This window comes from Paroedura picta, chromosome 12, assembly GCF_049243985.1.
Source record: "Paroedura picta isolate Pp20150507F chromosome 12, Ppicta_v3.0, whole genome shotgun sequence".
Classification (NCBI taxonomy): Eukaryota; Metazoa; Chordata; class Lepidosauria; order Squamata; family Gekkonidae; genus Paroedura; species Paroedura picta.
In genome coordinates this window covers 51,794,188-51,818,919 of record NC_135380.1, presented here as the reverse complement: position 1 = coordinate 51,818,919, position 24,732 = coordinate 51,794,188, and the positions used below count along the sequence as shown (strand labels likewise).

The 24,732-nt window shown below is 50.6% G+C and overlaps 1 protein-coding gene across 1 annotated transcript in view; it reads right to left on the bottom strand.

The window, feature by feature from the left end:
- Positions 1-24,732, bottom strand: part of AK8 (adenylate kinase 8) — a 181,890-nt gene that overhangs the window by 73,973 nt on the left and 83,185 nt on the right. Inside the window, exons 6-10 of the mRNA XM_077305729.1 lie at positions 22,545-22,626; positions 20,427-20,498; positions 15,172-15,372; positions 9,860-9,991; positions 6,696-6,785 (exon numbers count right to left, since the gene is read on the bottom strand). Coding sequence (XP_077161844.1) covers positions 6,696-6,785; positions 9,860-9,991; positions 15,172-15,372; positions 20,427-20,498; positions 22,545-22,626 — 577 coding nt within the window. The remainder of the gene's footprint in view (positions 1-6,695; positions 6,786-9,859; positions 9,992-15,171; positions 15,373-20,426; positions 20,499-22,544; positions 22,627-24,732) is intronic.

Genomic DNA, 24,732 nt, shown 5'->3' with positions numbered 1-24,732 from the left:
AACGACATATTAATATTTTAGGCATGAGAAGTTCTGGTACTAATTACCGGAAAGGAAGATGGTGTTTGTATTAATTGGCTGTTAGTCTGTAGTCTGATTGTTGCTGGGACTGTTGCTGGAAACGGGTGTCATGTGTAATTTTCCCCAAGGGACCAGAGCGCCTGGAGCTGCAGGGAGAAGCCCTCCTTTTAGGGAGACCAGACACTCCTGCCAAGAACAGAAGGCATCCCAACACACAGCGCGGCAGCCAGCTGGCGCATCTTCAAGGGACCGGCTGGAACCAAGTCAGGAAGACTGAGCCCTTGTCCAGCTCCAGTGCAGCAGGCCCAAAGGGTGACCCAGATGGGGTGGTTGTATATAAATGATTAGCCCCAGAGTGGTGTCCGGACAGCTGAGTCACAGGATCGCGAAGAGCTGGACTCGGCTGAAGGGCTGACATCTTCTTTGGTTATGTGGTTTGATTATGCAAATGGAAACAGAATAAAACAGCCCCAAGGCCTACAAAGGCTTGGATCTTGTTAGCCTTGGTTTGACCACTACCACACACCCCCTCCCCAACCTGGACTCCCAGCACGGTGTGATGGTGGTGGGGGTGGGGGTGGGGGTGGGGGGGTGGGAAGTGCCGTCACGTTTCAGCCGCTTACGGTGACGCCATGAAAGAGACGGTCAGAAGTGGCTTCCCACTGCTTGCCTCTGCTTAGCAAAACCCTGGCCTTCCTGGGGGGGGGGGGGTCTCCCCTCCTTGTACTATCCAAGGCCAACCCTGCTTAATGCCAAAATGAGGCCAGCACAGGCCATCCAGATCAGGGCCCGAGGGTTGTACTGGGGGATAATTTCATTCCAATCAGGATTCTGCAGTTCAGTTTCAAGATTAAGCTCTTGTCTGGAAGTCGGGAATCTTTCAGCCCCGGGTCCCCACTGTTGTGCATGTGAATCCCCACAGGGCTGAGCTTGAGGTCCAAGGTAGGATGCTAGCAAACAACCAATGCGCTTCAAGACACCCACCCATGGGAGCCAATCCTTTCAAAGTGATCAAGGGCCTCAGAGCTCACTGGGCTCAGCTGCAGGAGATGCTTTTATAGAATCACAGAATCCTAGAGTTGGAAGGGGCCATACAGGCCATCCAGTCCCACCCCCTGCTCAACGCAGGATCAGCCCAGAGCATCCAGGAGAAGGATCTGTCCAGCCGCTGCTTGAAGACGGCCAGTGAGGGGGAGCTCCCCACCTCCTCAGGCAGCACATTCCACTGCTGAACTACTCTGACTGTGAACATTTTTTTCCTGATACCTAGCCTATATCATTGTACTTGTAGTTTAAACCCATTACTGTGTGTCCTTTCCTCTGCAGCCAATGGGAACAGCATCCTGCCCTCCTCCAAATGACAACCTTTCAAATACTTAAGAAGAAGAAGAAGAGTTGGTTCTTATATGCCGCTTTTCCCTACCCGAAGGAGGCTCAAAGCGGCTTACAGTCGCCTTCACATTCCTCTCCCCACAACAGACACCCTGTGGGGTGGGTGAGGCTGAGAGAGCCCTGATATCACTGCTCGGTCAGAACAATTTTATCAGTGCCGTGGCGAGCCCAAGGTCACCCAGCTGGATGCATGTGGGGGAGCGCAGAATCGAACCCGGCTCGCCAGATTAGAAGTCCGCACTCCTAACCACTACACCAAACTGGCTAAAGAGGGCTATCATGTCCCCTCTCAACCTCCTTTTCTCCAGGCTGAACATTCCCAAGTCCCTCAACATATCTTCATAGGGCTTGGTCCCTTGGCCCCAGATCATCCTCGTCGCTGTCCTCTGTACCCTTTCAATTTTATCTACGTCCTTCTTGAAGTGAGGCCTCCAGAACTGCACACAGTACTCCAAGTGTGGTCTGACCAGTGCCGTATACAATGGGACTATGACATCTTGTGATTTTGATGTGATGACCCTGTTGATACAGCTCAAAATGGCATTTGCCTTTTTTACCGCTGCATCACACTGCCTGCTCATGTTTAGTTTACAACCCACAAGTCCCCAAGGTCTCGTTCACACACAGTGCTACCTAGAAGCGTATCCCCCATCCAGTAGGCATGCTTTTCATTTTTCTGACCCAGATGCAGAACTTTACACTTATCTTTATTAAATTGCATCTCATTTGCCCATTTTTCCATTGTGTTCAGATCTCGTTGAACTCTGTCTCTATCTTCTGGAGTATTTACCAGTCCTCCCAATTTGGTGTCATCTGCAAACCTGATGAGTAGTCCCTCCACCCCCTCATCTAGATCATTAATAAATATGTTAAAAAGTACTGGACCGAGCACCGAGCCCTAAGGTACCCCGTTACTCACCTCCCTCCAGTCTGATGAAACACCATTGACAACAACTCTTTGAGTATGGTTCTCTAACCAATTCCCTATCCACCTGACTATCTGAAAATCCAGATTGCAGTCCTTCAATTTATCCATCAGAACATCATGGGGAACCTTATCAAAAGCTTTACTAAAATCCAAGTAAATGACATCAATCTAATTACCACGATCCAGCAAACCTGTTACTTGGTCAAAAAAGGAAACCGGGTTGGTCTGACAGGACCTGTTGGAGACAAATCCATGCTGACTTCCTGGGATCACCAAATTGTCCTCCAGATGTTTGCAGATCGCTCCCTTTAATATCTGCTCCATTATCTTACCCACAACAGAGGTCAGACTCACTGGTCTGTAGTTTCCTGGGTCATCCTTCCTCCCTTTTTTGAAGATCGGAATAATATTTGCTCTCTTCCAGTCCTCTGGGACATCTCCAGTCCTTAAAGAGGTCCCGAAGATGATGGACAAGGCAAGTTCTCCAAAACGTTCTTTGAGCACTCTCGGGTGCATTTAATCCAGCCCAGGGGATTTGAACTCATCCTGTGCAGCTAAACGCCTCTCAACAACCTCTCTGTCCTAGTCAACCTGCCACCCAGACACTATCTCTTGGCTACTGCCATCTCTAGATGTCCCTAAACCCTTTGACCTGTGGGAAAAAACAGATGTAAAATAGGCACTAAGCCTTTCTGCTTTCCTGCATCCTCCGTTAGAGTTTGTCCATCCACACCCAACAGTGGGCCTATTGCCTCCTTTACTTTACGTTTGCTCCTCACATAATTGAAAAATCTTTTCTTGTTACAGTGGGCTTCCCTGGCCAATCTTAGCTCACTCTCAGCTTTGGCCTTTCTGATGATTGATCTACAGTGCCTAGTAACCTGTAGGTACTCTTCTTTAGAGCTCTGTTCTTCCCTCCATTTCCTGAACATTTTCCTTTTCTTTCTTAGTTCCTCTTGAAGTTCTCTGTTCATCCAAATAGGCTTCTTAGAGCTCCTGCAGTGTTTTCGTCTTTCTGGGATGCAATAGCTCTTGTTTGAGTAGCGCCCACCCTTCACATGCTCCCTTCCCTTCCAGCATTCTCGTCCATGGTATGACACTCACCATGTCTCTGAGTTTATTAAAGTTTGCCCTACGAAAATCCAACATCCGCGTCTGGCTACAAGCTTCCTTGGCTCCCCATCTCAAAAGGAATTCTATGAGGACATGGTCACTTCCCCCTAGGGTCCCCACCTCCTTCACCTCATCCACCAACTCTTGCCTGTTGGTCAGTATTAAGTCCAGTATGGCTGAACCTCTTGTGGGTTCATCTACCATTTGATAAATGAAATTGTCAGCCAAGTAGGTCAGAAAGTTGCATGACTGAGGACACTTTGCAGAGTTTGTTTCCCAGCACACATCGGGGAAATTGAAGTCACCCATGATGACAAGGTCCTGCCGCTTGGATATTTTCTCAAACTGCTCACAAAGTGCAGCATCCACATCCTCTCGTTGGTCAGGCTGTCGGTAGCAGACACCAACCACCACACTGTTTGTTTTCCCCTCGCTTATTTTCACCCAGATGCTTTCCACTGTAGATATGCACTCCTTCATTAGAATTTCCTGACAGGTAAGCCCTTTCCTCACATACAGTGCCACTCCTCCACCTCTTCGATCTATTCTGTTTTTTCTGAACAGTTCATATCCATCCACCATCACATTCCAGGCATGAGAATCATTCCACCAAGTTTCTGTGATGCCTACTAGATCATACCTTTCCATCAGCATGAGAAGTTCCAGCTCTTCCTTCTTATTGCCCATGCTTCGGGCTTTAGTGTAAAGGCATCTGAATCCTTTTACTTTCGGTGCCCTCTGAGCTGGCCTTGCCGGCTGGGCTGCCCCGGATCTTGTATCCACGTATTCCAGGGGCGAACCGTGACTCACCGAAGCTCGTTCCCTGCTTCCAATTCTGTTTTGTCTTCCAGGTGCTCCTGGACTCCCGCTCATTTCGACTGCTAAGGACAGACTAACACGGTGAGTCCGCATGCTCCCCACCAGGGCAGAGCGTGCTCAGAGCCGCCGGTGCTTCCTTGAGAAATCCCCACGCTCTGTGGAACCGATTCCCTGGCTAGCAATGCAACACTGTCAACAGCTATTTTCCAGAGCATCTGCGGGGAAGCGGAATTGCCTCTGGACAGACACTCAAGCAAGCTCTTGCACGGCAGCTCCTTGGATTCTTCCTCCCTCTTTATGCTACCATGAAGCAAAAAATGGTTCACACACGTATGTGTAAGAACGGGGCGACGCATAAGAATGTCTGTTGATGAACCAGAGGAATGTATGGCCAGAAAGAGGTCCCTACAGGCTTCCAGGAATCTCCACAGGCATGGCATGAGGGGCAGCTTTCTGGCTGCGGGGACGGAAACTGCCGTCAAGTCATAGCTGACTTCTGGTGCTCCCATTGGACAGAGGTGGCCAGGCTGTAGCTCTCCAGATGCCCATGGATTACAATTCCCATGAGGCTCTCCAGATGTCCATGGACATCAATTCCCAGCCCAGCTGGCAGGGGCTCATGGGAATTGGAGTCCATGGTCATCTGGAGTGCCACAATCTGGCCCTCCCTGCCTTGGGGTTTTCAAAGCAAAGGATGTGAGTGGAAGGCCTCGAATACAATCCCACGCGTGTCCCAGGAAAGCCAAGAAATGTGTTTCTCTGCCAGCAAGTATCAACCCAGATGGACCACTGGTCTGATCTGGATAAAAGTTGCACATTAACATGTAAAGCCCCGTGGTAGATGGAGCCTCGAAGAGGGAGGGAAAGCTCTGACGAATGCCTGGATGGCTGTGGGATGCAGGGCCTGACGGGAGACAGAACCGGGAAGCCAAAAGTGGCTGGAAGACCTTGCAATGCCAGGCAAAGCTACTAGTGCCCTCCCTGACCTTGGCAGACCTCACTGCAGTGGACAGGTTGCTGGGGAGGATGAGGGCGACCACTGGCCCCCTCGATCCCTGTCCGTCTTGGCTCCTCAAGGGGGGTGGCAGTCGCATAGATGATCAACTCAGGGACATTATCAACTGCTCCCTTCAAATGGGGGAGTTCCCTGAGATGATCAAGGAGGCGGTGGTATGTCCTCTTCTCAAGAAACCATCTCTGGATCCACATGACCCAGCTAGCTACCAACCAGTTGCGTATTTAGCGTTCCTGGGGAAGGTGGTGGAAAGGGCTGCGGCGGACCAGCTCCTAGCGTTCCTGGAAGATACTTCAGCGCTCGACCCACCTTGTTGGTCACCTTGTTGGATGACCTCTGTCGCCAGTTTGATTGAGGCGGTTCAGCCGTGCTGGTTCTTTTATATCTATCAGCCACATTTGACGTGGTCGATCATAAGCTGCTGGCGAAACGCCTTGCTGGTACGGGGATAAGGGTACAGCCTTGAGCTGGATACGCTCCTTCTTCCGCAACCAGACACAGAGGGTTGCAGTGGGGAAAGAGTTATCAGGCCCTTATTGGCTCCCTTGTGGGGTCCCTCAGGGCTCGGTGCTCTCCCCCACATTATTCAACATCTTTATGCGCCCTCTGGCTCAGCTGGTGCAAAGTTATGGGCTGGATTGCCGTCAGTACGCTGATGACACCCAGCTCTATCTCCTCATGGATGGTCACCCAGACTCCCCCCGGAACCATTTGCCAGCTGTTTGGAACCCGTAGCTGGATGGCTGGAGCAGAGTCGCCTGAAACTCGACCCCTCCAAGATGGAGTGAGCTCCACAGTGAGAAGAGCAAGGTCTTTGGGCAGCGGCTGACAATCGCCTTCCCTTCTTCTCCCCACAACAGACACCCGCTTGAGGGAGGTGGGGCTGAGAGAGCCCCGAGAGCACTGGGAATGACCCCAGGCCACCCAGATGGCTTCATGGGGAGGAGGAGTGGGGGAATCAAACTCAGTTCTCCAGATCAGAGGCCGCTGTTCTTAACCGCATCACCAAGCTGGCTCTTCAGCAGCTGCCATTCATATCCATGTGGGGGGGGGGAGGGGGGGAGTGGTGCTGTGCTCAGTCTAGGCATGATCCAATTGTGCCTGGCAAGATTCCCAGATTGCATCACGCTGTGTCTCTGCACTTGACACACAGAGATGCGTCGGGCAACTCACGCAGACACTCTGCAGGACCCAGAAACACGTCAGCACCCTTAGTGCTCATTCTCTACCGTCCGTGCGGAATTGGCTCTCCGGATCGCAATGACAGATGCTAAGAAGATGAGCAGAGATCCACCCACAGATCTGAACAGAACACAAGCGGTTCCCCCACTCCCACCGCCCTACCCGGGGCTTCTTTTCTCCCACAGATTTGTACCTACACTGAAGAAAGGAAGGAGTCCGGCCTACCTGGCCATCCGTCGCTTAAAAAGGGCTTAATGAGTTCTCCCAGTTTCGTCTCACTGGCTACAGCTTCCTTTAGCAATTGCCCGCAGCAAACTGAGAGGAGGGAGGAACAAAAAGAGGCCAGGTTAATTTTTAAAAAGGAAGCAAGCAAAGAAAAGGGTGGGAGACTGCACAGAGCAAAGAAGCGGCACGTTGGAAAAAGGTCACTGAATAAAATAAAAGGTGTGCGGTTTGAGCCGCTTCTCCTTCTCCCAGACTGCCTCCCCCTCCTCCCCCCCCTCTTCTGCTCTTTTGGTGGAGCCAAGCAAAAACAGGAAAGAATACAGAATAAAAAGGAATACATTTGACCGGGAACATATATATTTTTTAATAAGAGCAGAAAGAAACATACTAATCAAAATATGGGATAGAAACAAAAAGTCACAGCAAAGATGTTGCATCCCTCGCTTTTCATACACTTATAATTACTGCATAAAAACTGCAATTTCAGAAATTGTTGCTGGCAGAAAGTTGTTGAAAGTAATTTTTAGCATTCGCACCAGACTACTGACGGCTGGGAAGAGCCCAAAGCCCCTCCGGCCTGGCCCCGCTGCTCATGGAGAGCCAGTTTGGAGTAGTGGTTAGGAGTGCGGACTTCTAATCTGGCGAGCCGGGTTCAATTCTGCACTCCCCCACATGCAGCCAGCTGGGTGACCTTGGGCTCGCCACGGCACTGATAAAACTGTTGTGACCGAGCAGGAATCTCAGGGCTCTCTCAGCCTCACCCACCCCATAGGGTGTCTGTTGTGGGGAGAGGAATGGGAAGGCAACTGTAAGCCGCTTTGAGCCTCCTTCGGGAACAGAAAAGCGACATATAAGAACCAACTCTTCTTCTTCTTCAGTAATATCAGGGCTCTCTCAGCCTCACCCACCTCACAGGGTGTCTGTGGAGGGGAGAGGAAGGGAAGGTGAATGGAAGCCCCTTTGAGACTCCTTTGGGTAGAGAAAAGGGGCATATAAGAACCAACTCTTCTTCTTCAGTAATATCAGGGCTCTCTCAGCCTCTCCTCCCTCGCAGGGTGTCTGTTGTGGGGAGAGGAAAGGGAAGGCAGCTGTAAGCCACTTTGAGACTCCTTGGGGCAGGGAAAAGCGGCATATAAGAAGCAACTCTTCTTCTTCTTCTTCATGGGCAGAAACATCCACTCGCTAACCGCTCTATGCTCCTCACCGGAGGGCCAGGCAGTCCTCAACATAGGGGCCGAGGCCGAAAGGCATCAGGAGCTCCGAGTTCAAGAGACTGGCTCAACTTCAAGGATACTTCTATTAGCCAGAGACCACAGGATTATTAATGTGCTCCACATGGCCAGCTCCTTCTACCTTGGGCTGCTGAAGTCTTGTGCAATCGCCTGCCTTTCCTCTCCCCACAAAAAGACAATGAGGTAGGTGGGGCTGAGAGAGCTCTGAGAGAACTGGGACTGACCCAAGGGCAGCACTCGGAGGAGGAGTGGGAATCAAACCCCGGTCTCCAGATTAGAGGCAGCTGCTCTTAACCATGCTGGCTCTTACCAGGGACATCACCGGGGTACAACGTCATAAAGTACCCATTCCAAAGCAGCCCTTTCCTCCAGGGGAACTGAGCTGTGTAGTCTGGAGATGAGCTAGAATTCCAGGGGATCCCCAGGCCCCACCTGGAGGCCGGCATCTCTCCATCCCCCTCCCAAGCAGCCCTTTCCTCCAGGGGAACTGAGCTCTGTAGTCTGGGAATGAGCTGGAATTCCAGGGGATCTCCAGGCCCCACCTGGAGGCTGGCATCCCTCCGTCCCCCTCCCAAGCAGCCCTTTCCTCCAGGGGAACTGAGCTCTGTAGTCTGGAGATGGGCTGGAATTCCGGGGGATCCCCAGGCCCCACCTGGAAGCTGGCATCCCTCCGTCCCCCTCCCAAGCAGCCCTTTCCTCCAGGGGAACTGAGCTCTGTAGTCTGGAGAGGAGCTGGAATTCCAGGGGATCCCCAGGCCCCACCTGGAGGCTGGCATCCCTCCGTCCCCCTCCCAAGCAGCCCTTTCCTCCAGGGGAACTGAGCTCTGTAGTCTGGAGAGGAGCTGGAATTCCAGGGGATCCCCAGGCCCCACCTGGAGGCTGGCATCCCTCCGTCCCCCTCCCAAGCAGCACTTTCCTCCAGGGGAACTGAGCTCTGTAGTCTGGAGAGGAGCTGGAATTCCAGGGGATCCCCAGGCCCCACCTGGAGGCTGGCATCCCTCCGTCCCCTCCCAAGCAGCCCTTTCCTCCAGGGGAACTGAGCTCTGTAGTCTGGAGATGGGCTGGAATTCCAGGGGATCCCCAGGCCCCACCTGGAGGCTGGCATCCCTCCGCCCCCCTCCCAAGCAGCCCTTTCCTCCAGGGGAACTGAGCTCTGTAGTCTGGAGAGGAGCTGGAATTCCAGGGGATCCCCAGGCCCCACCTGGAGGCTGGCATCCCTCCGTCCCCTCCCAAGCAGCCCTTTCCTCCAGGGGAACTGAGCTCTGTAGTCTGGAGATGGGCTGGAATTCCAGGGGATCCCCAGGCCCCACCTGGAGGCTGGCATCCCTCCGTCCCCCTCCCAAGCAGCCCTTTCCTCCAGGGGAACTGAGCTCTGTGGTCTGGAGAGGAGCTGGAATTCCAGGGGATCCCCAGGCCCCACCTGGAGGCTGGCATCCCTCCGTCCCCCTCCCAAGCAGCCCTAATTCCAGGAGGGTAGCCTCCCTAGAGAATTTCCAAAAAACAGGGTCAGACCTGAGACAGAGAGAGAGAGAGAGAGAGAGAGAGAGAGAGAGAGAGAGAGAGAGAGAGAGAGAGAGAGAGAGAACGGGTGTGATGGTAGAAGTTGAGACCACCGAAGGAAATAGCAGGGACCCCTCCTGCACTTACAAGACTTGGGGTTCTGAGAGGAATCAGGCGCACTGCAGATTGCAGAACTTCTCCTAGTTTCTAACCCACGGAGAAGGGCCTGCTCAGTGGTGACTCTCTGCACCTATCTATGGGACTGCATGTGCACACGTGCTCTTTTGGTCCAAGAGGTTACATTCTTGTTGCTTGCATTTTTGTCACATTATTTTGCTTTCCAGTTCGGGAAACAAAATCACTGCAGCCAAGGAAAAAGTGGACAAGAACAGAAAGGATCCAGAGGGAGTAGAAAGCGGCGCATTTCCTTACCATTGATGATCCCATATTTCTGAGACAGTAATGCCGCCTGAAGGCTTTTCCCACAGCCTGGAGGCCCACAAAGAAGAATCCGAGGAGAAAACGGGGCGGTAGTTCGAGGTGGAGCTTGGACATGGGTCAGAACTGAAAGAGAGGGAGAGAGAACAGGGGTTGATGGTGGGAGCTGAGACGACCTCGCAGAAACAGCAGGAGAAGGAAGCTGAAGCCCCATGCACAGACCCATCCCATGGAGGATCCAAAGCAGCGTTATGCCTGTCTGAAGCCAATGAACTTGGAAGGGCATAACTCGGCCTAAGCAGCATTTCAACCCTTCTGACTTATTTGGTTAGAGGAGGAAGAAGAGGAAGAAGTTCTTTCCTACCCCGTTTTTCATTACCTGAAGGTGGCAGCTTACAATCTCCTTCCCCTCCTCTACCCTGTGAGGTGGGGGGGGGGGCTGAGAGATTCCTGAGAGAACTGCTCAGCAAGAACACCTCTAAGAGAACTGAGACTGGCCCCAGGTCCCCTGGCTGGCTGCATGTGGAAGAGGAGCAGGGAATCGAACCCGGTTTTCCAGATCAGAGGCCGCCACTCTTAACCATGCACCATGCAGGCTATTAAAACATCCCCTTGTTCGAATGGCCAGGGCAACCAGAGAAGGGAATTCCTAAGGTGCATGTTGACCCGTGGATTGTGGGCTTGTCAGGGACTGCAAACGCACATCAGGCAGTTCTTCTGGATTCATAGGGAAGGTGTGGTTTTTGGGAAGCCGGTGAGAGAGTGGGGGGAGGGAGCACCGCGCGGAGCAGCAGCGGGAGGGAGGGAGAATTGGGAAGGTGCTCCCTGCTTGCGCCAGAGAGAGAGTCAGGCAGCAACCTTGTGCATAAAAGGGAGGTGGGCAGGGGTCTGGGCTCGCTTGTGCGTCATCTGAGTGGAAGACTCTGATGAATCGTTTATGCCCTCCTCCTCTTGCTGCTAAGGAGGTCTGTCGGTGGTCTGTCATGTGCCGCCCTCCCCAAACCCTGCAGCCTGTCCCGACTGCACCAGGAAACGGCTGGTTTGCATTTATCCCCAAATAAATATCTGCTAACAGGAGAGAACACTTACGCAGTTCCTCCCGGCCCAGAATATCCAGAGCACAAGCAGAACAGGCCAGCCAGCCTGCTTACAAATGGTGCTTAATTTGCAGTAAATAACCAAGTTAATTAGGAGTAATGATCCCCCAGGCAGCCTCCCCATCTCATTATTCTTTTAAAAAATCTGCTTGATGCAGAAGTGGGGGGAAAGAAGAAGAAGCAGGAGAGAGGCAGATCTAGAGAGAATTTTTTTCTATTCCAAATTTCAATTTATCTCACTGCATTATTAATTAATAATAATTAATATTCAGCCTGCACACATATATTTACAATTCAAGGCATGAATTGTTTATGAAGGATGATATGAACTTTTAAATTTAATTAAGGAGTTTAGAGCTAATTAATTTGTAAATTCCTAAATATAAACTTCCAACTTGTTTGCTTTAAAAGTGGAGGAGTCCTAATTAGAGATGGGCCTTTTCAAAATGCAAAAAAATAAAGATAACCAGGCAATAAACAGACCAACGGCAGATTGTTAGGCGATTGGGGGGGGGGAGAAAAACAGGCATGCTTGGTAGCTGTTATTTCCCCCGCTCCTCCGTGGAGAGCCAAACTGAAGCGATTATCTGGAAACTGCTTCCGCGGTATAAATAAAACGCTAAGGGGAGTGGGGGTGGGCTGAGTCCGGGATGGGGGGGCAACAAATGGCCCCTTTGCCCCGGACTGACAAGCGGAGGGTCCAATCGGCAGCGGGCCTTCCAATTGGCCCTTTGGCCTTGGACTGACCCGCCCACCCCCCACCTTGGCTGCCTTCCACCAACTGCCACCATTAGGTGACCGTCCGGGAACATGCGAGGTTGGCGGTTGGCCGGGGGAGCCTTCCGTGCGGCCCTCCTCACTTGAAGGGGCTTCATCCCCACTATGCCCGAAAAGGGCAACAGCGGCGTGGAGTTCCGCGCTCAGCCAGCGCTCGTGGCGACCAGGAGCCAGAGAACCTGCCAATGCAGCCCTCACGGGGAGGGAAGCCCCTTCATACGCGGAGGGCTCGCGTGGGACCACAGTAGGCCAAAGCTAAACAGCAGCTGGCTGGCCGCAGATGAGCGGCGTGTGTTACAAAGCGTGGCGGTGGGCGCTTGGTTACCGGCCATTGCCTCCTTAAGCCGCCGGGGGCTAGGATGGGGTGGGGACTAAAAAACGGGGGGGGACCCAGCCTTCTTTCCCCCGTGCCCTCTCTCTCCGCCCGGCTGCCTGCCTGCCGCTTTGAGCTTGCTGAGTCCCGGAGACTCAGCCGTCGCTGCTGCCGCCGCGTTTCTCTTGCACTTCTTCCTTCCCTCCTCCCCTTCCCATCCCACTGGCCGCCGAGGCAGAAGTCCCAGGTGCCCAGCTCCGGCCGTCTCCCGCTCCTCTCGCCGCTACCGCTGCGCTGGCCGCCCCTGGCGCTCCTGAGCCCAGCCGAGTGGCGTTGCGTCTGCCACCACATCCGTGGAACGAGCCACCACCGCACTGGGACCCAGACATGAGTGCGGAGCCGCCGTTCCTGCCTCCCCACGCCTCTTCGCAGCTCCGCCCCCCAGGATGGAGCCGGCCCCGCCCGCCGCTTCCGAGTAGCTGCCGGCCTCCTGTGCGCTCCTGGACAGTGCGGCGGCCAGGAAGCGGGCCCCGGGCAGGAGAAATCCTGCTAGGCACCACGGGGAGGCACGGGAGGCAGTGGGGAGGGGGGTGGGTGGGTGGGGGTGCCCAGGCCCCTTCATAGGCCCCAGGCCCTTACGTATGGGCTTTGAAGCTGAGTTCATATATAAAGATGACAAGGAAAAGCAAATCCTGGATCTTCACCCCTTGGTATGCCAAAATGCACTTTGCAAAGCAAGATTAGGGTCAGCGCCCCCCCCCCCCCAAGCTGTCTTTTACGGTTGCTGCATGTTGTGTCTGCAGTTCTGCCAAGGACCGAGCTTGGGTGCTGAGGCAGGATTCAGCCGCACCGCAACGGACCGAGGCATGGCTGGATCCCGGCTGCCGGATCCAGTCAGCTTAAAGTGGAACTGGGCAACAGAGCACACTGGCGAGAAGATCTATTGGGGGGCTTTTGGAGATAAGTTGAGGCTTCTTTGGTTCACTTTTGGTTCTTTTTCCGTCATGCTGGAATTCCTATGAAGAGCTGAAATGAACTCCCAATGTCCTGGGCTGGTTCTGCACTTGATTTCTATTTTCTCGTTGGTGATCCTGCTGAATTCAGATCAATCTGAACCCAGGTCTTTTGCCTTCATTTCCCCCAAATTGAAACAGACGTTGCCCTCTACACTTAATTGTGTGGCTGCTCTTTCCTTGACCAATCAGCGATGGACTTCTTCACTACGTCAGCGTTGGAGGCGCAGAGAAGGGACAGCAAGTTAATCCAGCAAAATGCAGGACATCTACCCTTAAGACTGGGGGTTTCGGAGCGTTTTTTTCAAATGTAGTGAGCTATATCCACTCCAGGCATTTCCCAACCTGGCATTGGGGAGTTGGCAACTCTACACCTTAGAGCAGGGGTCTTCAACCCCCGGTCTGCGGCCTGGTACCGGGCCATTAAGGCCATGGTACTGGGCCGCCAACGGCTGCGCCTGCCCCCCCCCGCAGCGAGAGGGGGGGAAGAGGCAGGCGCGGCCGGTGGCATGCCAGCAACGCAAACGAGCATGTGCGGAGCCGCCGCGCGCATGTTTGCGCCCCCTGCTGGCGAAAACGCGCACATGCGGCTGTTCTGCGCATGCGCGTTAGCGCCACCTAGTGGCGTGCACGTTTACATGCAGCTGCTGTGGCCGGGCCGCTTGCTCTCTCCCACCCTTGGAGGCGGTCCCTGACTACAAGAAGGTTGGGGACCGCTACCTTAGAGTGCTGGACTGAGGTCTGGGAGGTCCTCAGCTTTCTGCCATGAAGCTTGTTGGGAGAACCTCAACCAGACATTCTTCCTCGGCCTAACTTACAGCAAAAGGTTATTGTGAGGATGAAATAAAGCAGGCTTTCTCAAAAAGGGCTTCATGACTATCCTATTCAACTATCCTATTCAAAGGTAGTGCGGCTGGCATTCTGCCATCTCTGCCAAGCCAAGCTACTAGTGCCCTACCTGGTGCAGGAACACCTAGCCACAGTGATCCATGCGACGGTCACCTCTAGACTGGACTTTTGTAACTCACTCTACGCAGGCCTGCCCTTAGCCTTGACCCGGAAACTACAGCTGGTCCAAAACGCAGCAGCCAGGATCCTCACAGCAACACCGTGGAGGTCTCATATCCGGCCTATTCTCCATCAGCTGCAATGGTTACCAGTTGAATTCCGGATCAGACTAAAGGTTCTGGTAATTACCTTCAAGGCCATACGCGGTCAGGGCCCAGTGTACCTGAGGGATCGTCTCCCCGCCTATGCCCCCAAAAGAGCTCTGCGCTCCACTGCCACCAACCAGCTAAGGATCCCTGGCCCTAAAGAAGTCCGCCTGGCCTCAACCAGGGCCTGAGCATTCCCTGTTCTGGCCCCCACCTGGTGGAATGAGCTCCCAGAGGTGATCAGGGCCCTGACGGAGCTTAAACAGTTCTGCAGGGTGTGCAAAAGGAGCTCTTCTGCCAGGCATTTGGTTGAGACCAGGCTTAACCAACAGAGACTGAAGGTCCCCTGTTCCCCCCCTCCACCAGAATACTCTGGACCTGTTTGCACTGTTGCATTGTTTATATTGTTTATACTGTTATATTGTTATATGGTTACAACTATTAGTTATTAATATTATTGTACGGTTAATCATATGTTATAGACTGTTTCATGTACTGTTCTTATGTTCCATGAGCCTCCAGGGAGGGCGGCATATGAATGAATGAATGAATGAATGAATGAATGAATGAATGAATGAATGAATGAATGAATGAATGAATGAATGAATGAATACCTGAGGTTTCCCAAATGGATGGGAGTTAAATGACTTTTTATATATTTTAAAAATTTGTTAAGCATTTATCAGGTAATATGACCATATACGGTCCTGTTGGCCCACTCCCAAAATGGCCGATGATGGTTCTGGAAGGGTTGGAAAGGGGAGAGGTCCCAGGTAGGCGTATACCTGGCTCTGCTTTCCAACCATGTTCTGCACCACCTCTGGAGCTTCTTGAAGCCTGAAGAATGTTCTAGAGGTTTCTCAGTGGTAAATAAGTTGGGAAAGGCTGAAATAGAGGATGGGGAAATGCTGCATCTGCTCTCCTCTCTGCCAAATCAATTATCCATTCCTACCCTGGGAGAAGACATCTGCGCATGGCTGGTCTGCATTGATCAGTTTCATTGGCTTCTCAAAGGACTGGAGAATTCCCGGGAAGTTGCGGTGGTATTCCAGGAGACGCCTCGCGGTGTCCACTTCAGAGATGCCTTCAGGGGTCTTCAGGTGCTTCAGGATGCCCTCGTCGCTCGGCCAGTCAAAGGTTGTATGGTACACCTCTGGAAATGGGACAGTGTATTGCTGGTTTATTTATGTACTTAGGTTTGTATTTATTCCCCGCCCTCTTTCTAGCGCAGGCTTTCTCAACCGGTGTTTCATGAAACCGTGGGGTTTCTCGAAAATCCTGAAACAGTTTCCCAAATCGGTGGGAGTTAATTATTTTTTTAAAATATTTTAAAAAATGGTAACACCTTTATCAGGTGATATGACTATATATGGTCATGCTGACCCCCCCCATGGCCCCTGGTGGGCCTGGAGTGGGTGGGAAGGGGAGGGCCCCCAGGTAGGCGCATACTCAGCTCTGCTTCCCAACCATATCCTGCACCATCGTGCCACTTCTGGGGTTTCTCAAAACCTAAAAGACTTGAGAAAGGCTGTTCTAAGCTACTCAGGGCGGGTTTGTTATGTTGTTGTTAGGTGCGAAGTCGTGTCCGACCCATTGCGACCCCATGGACAATGATCCTCCAGGCCTTCCTGTCCTTTACCATTCCCCGGAGTCCAGGGCGGGTTACGACTAAACAAAAATATACAGATAAAACATAAGACAATATAAAAACACTTAATTAATTAAAACATAAAACTATTACACAATTGACTAGTAGCCATTGCTGAATACTAGTATCCCGATTTTCTCTCTCCTTCAGGGAGGGGCAGAAGGAGAGGCATAAAACCCCTTAACTGACGAAATTTGGTTCATATTTTATTTGGTGGGTTTCCAGCAGGTAAACCAGTGGTTCCAGATGTTATATTGGTCTCAACCATAGGCCTGGAAGAACAGCTGTGTAGGACCGGTCAAGGCCCCACAAGGCTCGGATCTCATTTGATCCATTTCAAAGATCCATGTTGAAAGAGCAATGTGATTCTTAGCCGTAAGCAGCGTATATTCAGGTTACACTTGGGAACAGCTGACAATCGGCACAGGATATGTTGACAGAACAGTCTGAGGATGGTGGGATTGGCGAGGGAGCATCTTGATGGCATTCAGCATAAATTTATCCTCTTCAAATGCCCCCAAATGAACCAATTCCACAAGACTGCCACAAAAGCTGGCTAGGGGTGGCGCCAATTGGCTACTACTTGTGACATCACTGACGACCTCTCGCAGAACAGCTGTTTTTAAAATATTTCTGAGATGTTTATTTAAAAAAAATGGATGAATGAATGATACCCTGGGCTCCTTGGAGGAAGGGCAGGATGACTACCAAATAAATAAATAAATAAATAAAGGGCACTTAATTTTCTTGCTTGCTTTTAAAGGCAGGCAGACTACCTGAAGGAGGAGGAGGAGAGGGGACAAGGCTGACGGCCAGCCGAGCGTTCAGAGAAAGAACCGACGTCTGTCATGCAAACTACAAAGCTGGGAAGAAGCTGAGCTCCCACCACGAGAGAAAAACCCGCTGTGACTTCTCTTTGAGTATCTGCCTTTGTCCTCCCGCTTCTGCAGCTGTAATCTGTGGACGTGAGCCTTGCTTTTGAAATTGTTCTGTGTCTGTTTTAAGCTAATGAGGAGGAGGGAACACTGCTGACTGTTCTTGCTAGGACAAAAAAAGAAAGAGCTTGCTTGATTTACAAGGCCTCTGCCCCACCCTGAGGGGAATAAGAGGCAACCATCGATGAGTATAAAAGAGGACTTAAATTTCGCTGCTTGCAGGGGAGTCTGCAGGATGGGCTGCAACCTGGGTGGAATGGCAAGGAAGCCAGTGCAGCCTCTCACCAACATCACGCTGAGCCATGTGTGGCATTACGGGAGAAGGATCCAGGAACGGGGAGTGCCAGCAGCATTCAAGGGGAGGCCCAGGGTTCCACTGGCAGGTGCCAGCCTCCAGATCGGGCCTGGGGATCCCCTGGAATTAGAGCCATCTCCAAACGAAACAGATCCATTCTCCTGGAGGAAAGGGCTGCTTGGGAGGATGGGCAGGGCACTCCACTGAGGTCCTGGTCTCCCCCAGAGTCCACTCCCAAATCTAAGGCCAGAGCCCACAGCCTGCTGTGGGTTTCCTGTGCTGGGTGGCCAATGTAGTCAGGTATTTTCAGTCCCATTCTGCCTTGAAGACACCGGCCACAGTTGCTGGCAAAGCACCAGGGACTAAAACTACCACTCCATTTGGGCCACACGGCCTGGAAAACTCACAACCACCAAACGTATCTTCAGCCAACTGCCTGACACACAGATGCCTCTACCACAGGTACGCTGACTGGTATGACGGTCATTTGAAAAGACTGCTAGAGGGTTCTGCAAGGAGGTCTGTCAGTGTGGACAGCTCCACACCGTGTCCAGTGGATTCACCACACAATCACACACAGAGCTTGCAACAAACTCAGATGCCAACTGTGCAGCCATATACACTCCAATGCCACAATTACTGGACCTAACGTCGTCACCTATACCATCAAAGGCCTATACACCTGCTCATCTTCAAACTTGGTATATGCCATCAAGTGCCAACAATGCCCCTCTGTTTTCTACATAGGGCAAACAGGTCAAACCCTCCGCCAAAGGATTAATGGACACAAGTTTGACATCAAAAACAACAAAATTGAAAAACTTGTAGGGGAACACTTCAACCTTCCAGGACATTCTATAAGGGACCTGAAAGTAGCTGTTTTATTACAAGGGAACTTCAAGAACAGGCTAGAAAGGGAGATTGTAGAAATGCAAGTTATTACAACACTCAATACTTTGACATCCCCGGGATTCAACAAGGACAAAGGTTTTTTATCTCACTGTGCATGCTAACCTTATGTAACTTGTGTATCCACATTCCTCACAAAAGCCAGTTTGGTGTAGTGGTTAGGAGTGCGGACTTCTAATCTGGCATGCCAGGTTCGATTCTGCACTCCCCCACATGCAGCCAGCTGGGTGACCTTGGGCTCGCCACGGCACTGATAAAACTGTTCTGACCGGGCAGTGATATCAGCGCTCTCTCAGCCTCACCCACCCCACAGGGTGTCTGTTGTGGGGAGAGGAATGGGAAGGCGACTGTAAACCACTTTGAGCCTTCTTCAGGTAGGGGAAAGCGGCATATAAGAACCAACTCTTCTTCTTCTTTATTTTAATTGGGATTATGTGACTGTTCGTAATATATAATGTAATTTTGAATTCTACTTTCTGGTCCCAGGACAAGATAGCTGCCAGCTTAGCTTCTACTTGTAAGAAAGTTTCACACTGGTATGGAGACAGATGGGGCCGGCAGTAAATAGTAGGGTGGGAGCTGTGGATCACTGGCTTTGACAGTTTTACTTCTAATATGTCCTTGTGAACTACAAATGGGTTCGAGGGGTTTGATTGGCTGGTTTGGCAGAGAGTTATCATGTGGCTGTGTTTATAGATTGCTACTGTTATGCTGGTCAGTTCTTGGGGCCATTCCGCACGACTTCAATGTAGCAAAAGTCTTACCTTTGGTAAACGCTACAAATTCAACGTTCCAGATGACGTCGCACACAATCAGCAACACTCCTGCAACACTCCCGCAAAAAGCGCTTTGTTGTAGCGCTTTTCGGGAAATCCGGAAAAGTGGATTCCCCCTGAAAAAACCGCTACACTTCTGCGCACAAGCTGCAACAAACCAGCGAAAGACATGTGCATTCTCAATGTAGCGGTAGAAAGAAAGTCCCTCCCCTGCTCTTGCCCCGAACTTCCGGAGAAGCGATCGCCATTTTTTTCCTTAGACCAGCGATAGCAACGAACGAGAGAGGCTTCACTGGCTAAAGTCCCTCCAGAGAAGTGATTTAAAGTAAAACAAACCTCCCTAAGTTCTCAAGCACAACACAGCCCCCTGTTCGCCACTGCCCGTAATTTCGGCCACAAATCGGCCCGTGGGCGGGGGGGATTTTTTTTTCTACTTGAGGAGCGCGTAAACGATTAATCGCCAGATCCTACGCCAGCAAAAAGGTCTTTCCAATGCAAAGATTGAACTCATATTCGTTGCAATGGGTGTGTTTGTTTTTTAAAAAACAGTTCTTAAAGGGAAAGGGGCTTTTCGGGAGCATGAACACAACAGCCCATTGGCTGTTCCGTTTGATTGACAGTCAGGGGCGGGGAGAAGTGTAGAAAAAAATCGCTTCCTTTGTTGCGATTCCAGCGAGACCGGAAATCTATGAGGAATGAATGAAACGCTACTGGGACTTTTATATTCCACTAAAAATAAAGGTATGCAGAATGATGAAATTCCACTGTTTAATATAGCATTTCTGCATTCTGTGAACAATTGGCATCATTGGTCCTTGTGCGGAATGGCCCTTAGTCTGACGAAGAGTGCTTGCACTCAAAAGCTCACGCCTTGTATTAATCTTTGTTGGTCTTAAAGGTGCCTCTGCTGGACTCTGATTTTATTATACCCAGAAAGCAGAGGAGTTGTGTGATGAAGATATCCTGAGACACTGTGATGCCTGAGGCAGAAAATAGAACCTAAATTATTCACACTTTACTTCCTCTTAATGGTACCTCAGAATTGCCCGTCCAGTGGTATGTGGTGCAAGTGTTTCTGGTGCCACATCAATAGTGTGTGCATAGGATCTGAGCCCGTCTAGGGTTGCCTGAAGTGACATAGTCTTCTGCTCCCCTTATCCGGTCATTTCTAGGGGTGTGCAAAATACACACACACGCACACACACATATTTGGCTTTTATCGAGTATGAGCTAAATTGGCCCGAAACTATTCAATATATGCCACATCACCCAAATCCCAGTCTCTTTATAGGGGGTTGGATTGGCAAGATTTGAGATTCTCAGATTGATTCAGATCCATGATAATTTATGGAGCCCCCAAAGTCTGTGGGGAAACTGGCCTGTCTATTCAGTGCTCTGATGGGAGCAGAGTTTGATGAAGAGGCACCAGATTTGCAGAATAGCTGCTGCACCTCGGCTTTAGTGATTCAATTCCTGAGTCAAACTAGATAATTGCAATTTGGCTAAAAACTCAGGGTGGGAGGAGAACCAGCTGATGCAGGTTGTTTTCCAAGTTTAGCCGGGCCAAATGAAGGCCCCTAGGCATTCCTGCCATTTGTTTCCCGAAGGCACCAAATGGTAAAGGCAGTAAAAAGCACAGCTCACCTCCAGTAAAGACGTCCACTCTTTTCCCGAGATTCCTCTCAATCAATACAGTGTCTGCCGCGTGGAGCACCACTAGAAAACAAAGGAACCATTAAAACACCATGTTGGAATCGCTGCAGGCAGAGATGTTTTCCAAGGGAGAACAGCCATTTCTTGTTTCTCTCTGGTCCAGGCTGCTTTTGGTCCAGCTTGAAATATGCCCCGTCCCCGTCCCCAGTCTAAGCATCAGCTGGCTTCTAACAGCACCTTCTGTGGCCCACCTGAAGATAAACTGCAGTGGTGGGTCTTCCTCAGCGTGCCCAGGAAAACGGATGTAACCCCCCCCCCACACACACACACACCCATCCTTGTTTTTGTCCTACTAAACATCCAGTCTGACAAAATCAAATGCTGGGTCATTTTCTTTGGAGTAAGAAGCAAGAACATCAGAAAAGCCATGATGAATCAGACCAGCGGTCCTTCTAGTCTAGTATTCTGTCTCACACAGTGGCCAACCAACAGCTCTGGAAGGCAAACAAACAAGACACGGAAGCTGAGGCCTTCTCTGATGCTGCCTCATGGCCCTGGTTTACTGCCTCTGAATGTGGAGGTTCTTCTAAGAAATCATGCCTACTGGCTGCCTGCATTTTTTTGCAATTACAGTCATAATCATAAGGGTTTAAGTCAACCTTTCTGGGAGCCGCCCCCAAATGAGGCTTGCTGGAAAGCTGCTCACGTTAACCCCCTTGAAAAGGCACCACAATTCAAAATCTCTTTTCCACCACGTTTATGTAAGAAGTTGCTACATAATATATGAATCGACACAAGGAGCACTCAAGGTATCGACTGTCACGTACAGCCTCAGTTCCTCCGCGGACTTGGCTCCCTCTTATTTGCGGGATTGTCTCCCTCGCAACGCTCGGCCACAGCAGCTCTATGCGCAGCGGTTTCTGCCGACTGGCCAAATCAACAAGCCTTCAAGGGGCTTTTCTGCACAGGGTTGCAACTGGACAGACCAGTTTCACAAACTTGCTGGGATAAATAAGGGGGACTTGTGGACTCTTCTGCAGTGCCTAGCGTATCATAAATACAATCCTATCATGCTTAATAGGTCATACTAACATTTTATATTTTAATGCATTACTGAATATCCTATTTTGTCACTTGTACTGACCCATTATACTAGATTTAGGTGGGTAGCCATGAACAAAGCAGAACACCGTTTGAGCCAGGGGCACCTTTAAGACCAACCAAGTTTTTGTCAAGGTGTAAGATTTGGTGCATGCACAACTCCTCAGACGCAATGAAATGGGACTATGCCAGTCCACATCGGTGGAGGCAGAGGGTAAGCAATAAATTAAAGAACAACATAAGGAAGATGTTTAACAGACTCAAGGACCATATAGGAATGACAAACTAAGTTTATAATGTGTTGGGGTTCAACTCTGCGGGAAAAACATACTGAAGGAAAGAAATATGTCATCCCACATAAGGTCATGAAACGGACATCCCAATTGAGGGGAAAGGATGTTGTGGGGGGCCTCTATGCTCTGGGGGAGAGGGAGGAGCGTAGTGATGGGGCCTCAGCTGATTACTCTCCGCGTTCCACAGTGGCGGATGCACTTGTCCAGTAGTCTCCAATCTTGACCTCTCTCTTCCCTTCACTATGTTCCCCCCCCCCCCAGACATGGACCCAAACCTCTGGATCCCGCGGGGCCCCCCATCACCCAGCTCTATAACAGACTGGCCCTGCTGGGAATGGAGACGCCAAGGAAGGTGGGGCTACCTAGGGATCGCTCTGCCTGCCACCCTGTTACTTAAATTGGGACAACTGGATTGTATTTTGTATTTATCAACAGGAGAGTATCTGGCTGCCTGTTTTTATCTTGTTGTGAACCACCATAAGCTGGCTGATCCAGGAGCTGGCGGTATATAAATTTAATAATAAATAAAAATAAATGAACAAAGGAAAACCTTATAAACTTAAAGGGACCACTGGACTCCAACTTTGTTCTGACTTATTGTGCGTTAGCTGCCTTGAGTCCATGTGAGAAAGGTGCAAAGAATAATAATAGGAAGAAACCGCAATAACTGGAAGGCAGGTCTGATTAGAGGAGGAATTCAGATTAAAGCTCTTACCAACGTGCCTGGGAATAATTCCCTTGTCCTGCAGAGCCCGTGCAAGTTCTCGAGTATCAGGAATCCCTTCCATAACCCAGCCCTGGTGGATAAAGAGACGGAATAGTTCAGCATTTAAATACAGGGCACACAACAGTAACCCAGATGCAGAGAACAAGATACTCATAAGCCCACAAGTACACTGAATCGGGCTTCTGCTCTGTCACCGTCAGTATTGTCTGGTGTGAAGAAGAAGAGTTGGTTTTCACTACCCAGACGAGTCTCAAAACAGCTCACGATTGCTGCACACAGCAGCACTTAGAAACTTTTATAGCTAGCTTTTTGGTGAGGAGCTCTCTTTCCTCAAGAAGGCCCCCTGGGACTGGGTAATGTCCACTCTTGAGACAACCGTCTTGCAGTGGAGTCAAAGCCTGCCAGGAGAGTGTGACTCTGAGGCTAGAGCAAGGACAGTGGCTACTGAGCGAATTTGGAATCCAGGGGCACCTTTAAGACCACCCAAGTTTGATTCAAGGTAGGAGCGTTCATGTGCACACATGCTTCCTCAAATCCAAAGATGTGGAACGCAAGTAATCAGTTCATACTTATAGGGAAAGTGTAAGAGTCCATTTACACATGGCATAATGAAAATGGTTGACAGATTCCAGAGTGAGGGAGGAAAAACCAACCATTTGGATTTTTGTATTCCCCTGAGATTGAATTGCAGGGGAAACATTTTGCGTGCAATAAAGATGTCTACATTAAGAGAATAACAACAGCTGAAGCCTCTTCCTAAGCCCAATTCAAGGGGTTGGTTTTGTCTTTTAAACCCTACACGGCTTGGGACTGTGGAATCTGAAGGACAGCCTCCCTTCAAATGTTCCCGCCTGAGAATTAGGATCACAGGGAGAGGCCCTCCTAACTGCCCAACCCATCAAAGGAGCTCATCTCATGGACACAAGAGCCAGGGCCTTTTCTGTGGCACCCCATCATTCCCAGGGGAGGCGTGTTTGGCCCCCTCACTTTCAGCCCCTCAGGAGGCAGTTCAACACAGTTGACTAATTTTGCTTTTATTTATTGACAGTCCTGACTGAGATTTTAAATTGCAGTCATACAATCATAGAATCACAGAATAACAGAGTTGGAAGGGACCTCCTGGGTCATCTAGTCCAACCCCTGCACTATGCAGGACACTCCCAACCCTGTCGCTCACCCACTGTCACCTGCCACCCCCTTGAACCCTCACAGAATCAGCCTCTCCGTCAGATGGTTCTCCAGCCTCTGTTTAAAAATTTCCAAATATGGAGAACCCACCACTTCCCAAGGAAGCCTGTTCCACTGGGAAACTGCTCTGACTGTCAGGAACTTCGTCCGGATGTTTAGATGGAATTTCCTTTGAATTAATTTCATCCCATTCGTTCTGGTCTGTCCCTCTGGGGCAAGAGAGAACAACTCTGCTCCATCCTCCATATGGCACCCTTTTAAATACTTGAAGATGATTATCATATCCCCTCTCAGTCATCTTCTCTCCAGGCTAACCAGACCAAGCTCCCCCAACCTTTCTTCATATGTCTTGGCCTCCAAACCCCTCACCATCTTTGTTGCCCTCCTCTGGACACGTTCCAGTTTGTCTACATCCCTCTTCAACTGGGGTGCCCAAAACTGAACACAGTCCTCCAAGTGAGGCTGAACCAGAGCAGACTAAAGCCGTACCATCACCTCCCGTGATCTGGACACAATACTACATTTGATAATACGTTTGATTCCTCAGTCGTGCAACTTTCTGACCTGCCTGGCTGACAATTTCATTTATCAAATGGTAGATGAACCCACAAGAGGTTCAGCCTTACTGGACTTAATACTGACCAACAGGCAAGAGTTGGTGAAGGAGGTGGGGACCCTAGGGGGAAGTGACCATGTCCTCATAGAATTCCCTTTGAGATGGGGAGCCAAGGAAGCTTGTAGCCAGACGCGGATGTTGGATTTTCGTAGGGCAAACTTTAATAAACTCAGAGACATGATGAGTGTCATACCATGGACGAGAATGCTAGAAGGGAAGGGAGCATGTGAAGGGTGGGCGCTTCTCAAACAAGAGCTATTGCATGCTCAATCAATGACTATTCCAGAAAGACGAAAACACTGCAGAAGCTCTAAGAAGCTTATTTGGATGAACAGAGAACTTCAAGAGGAACTAAGAAAGAAAAGGAAAATG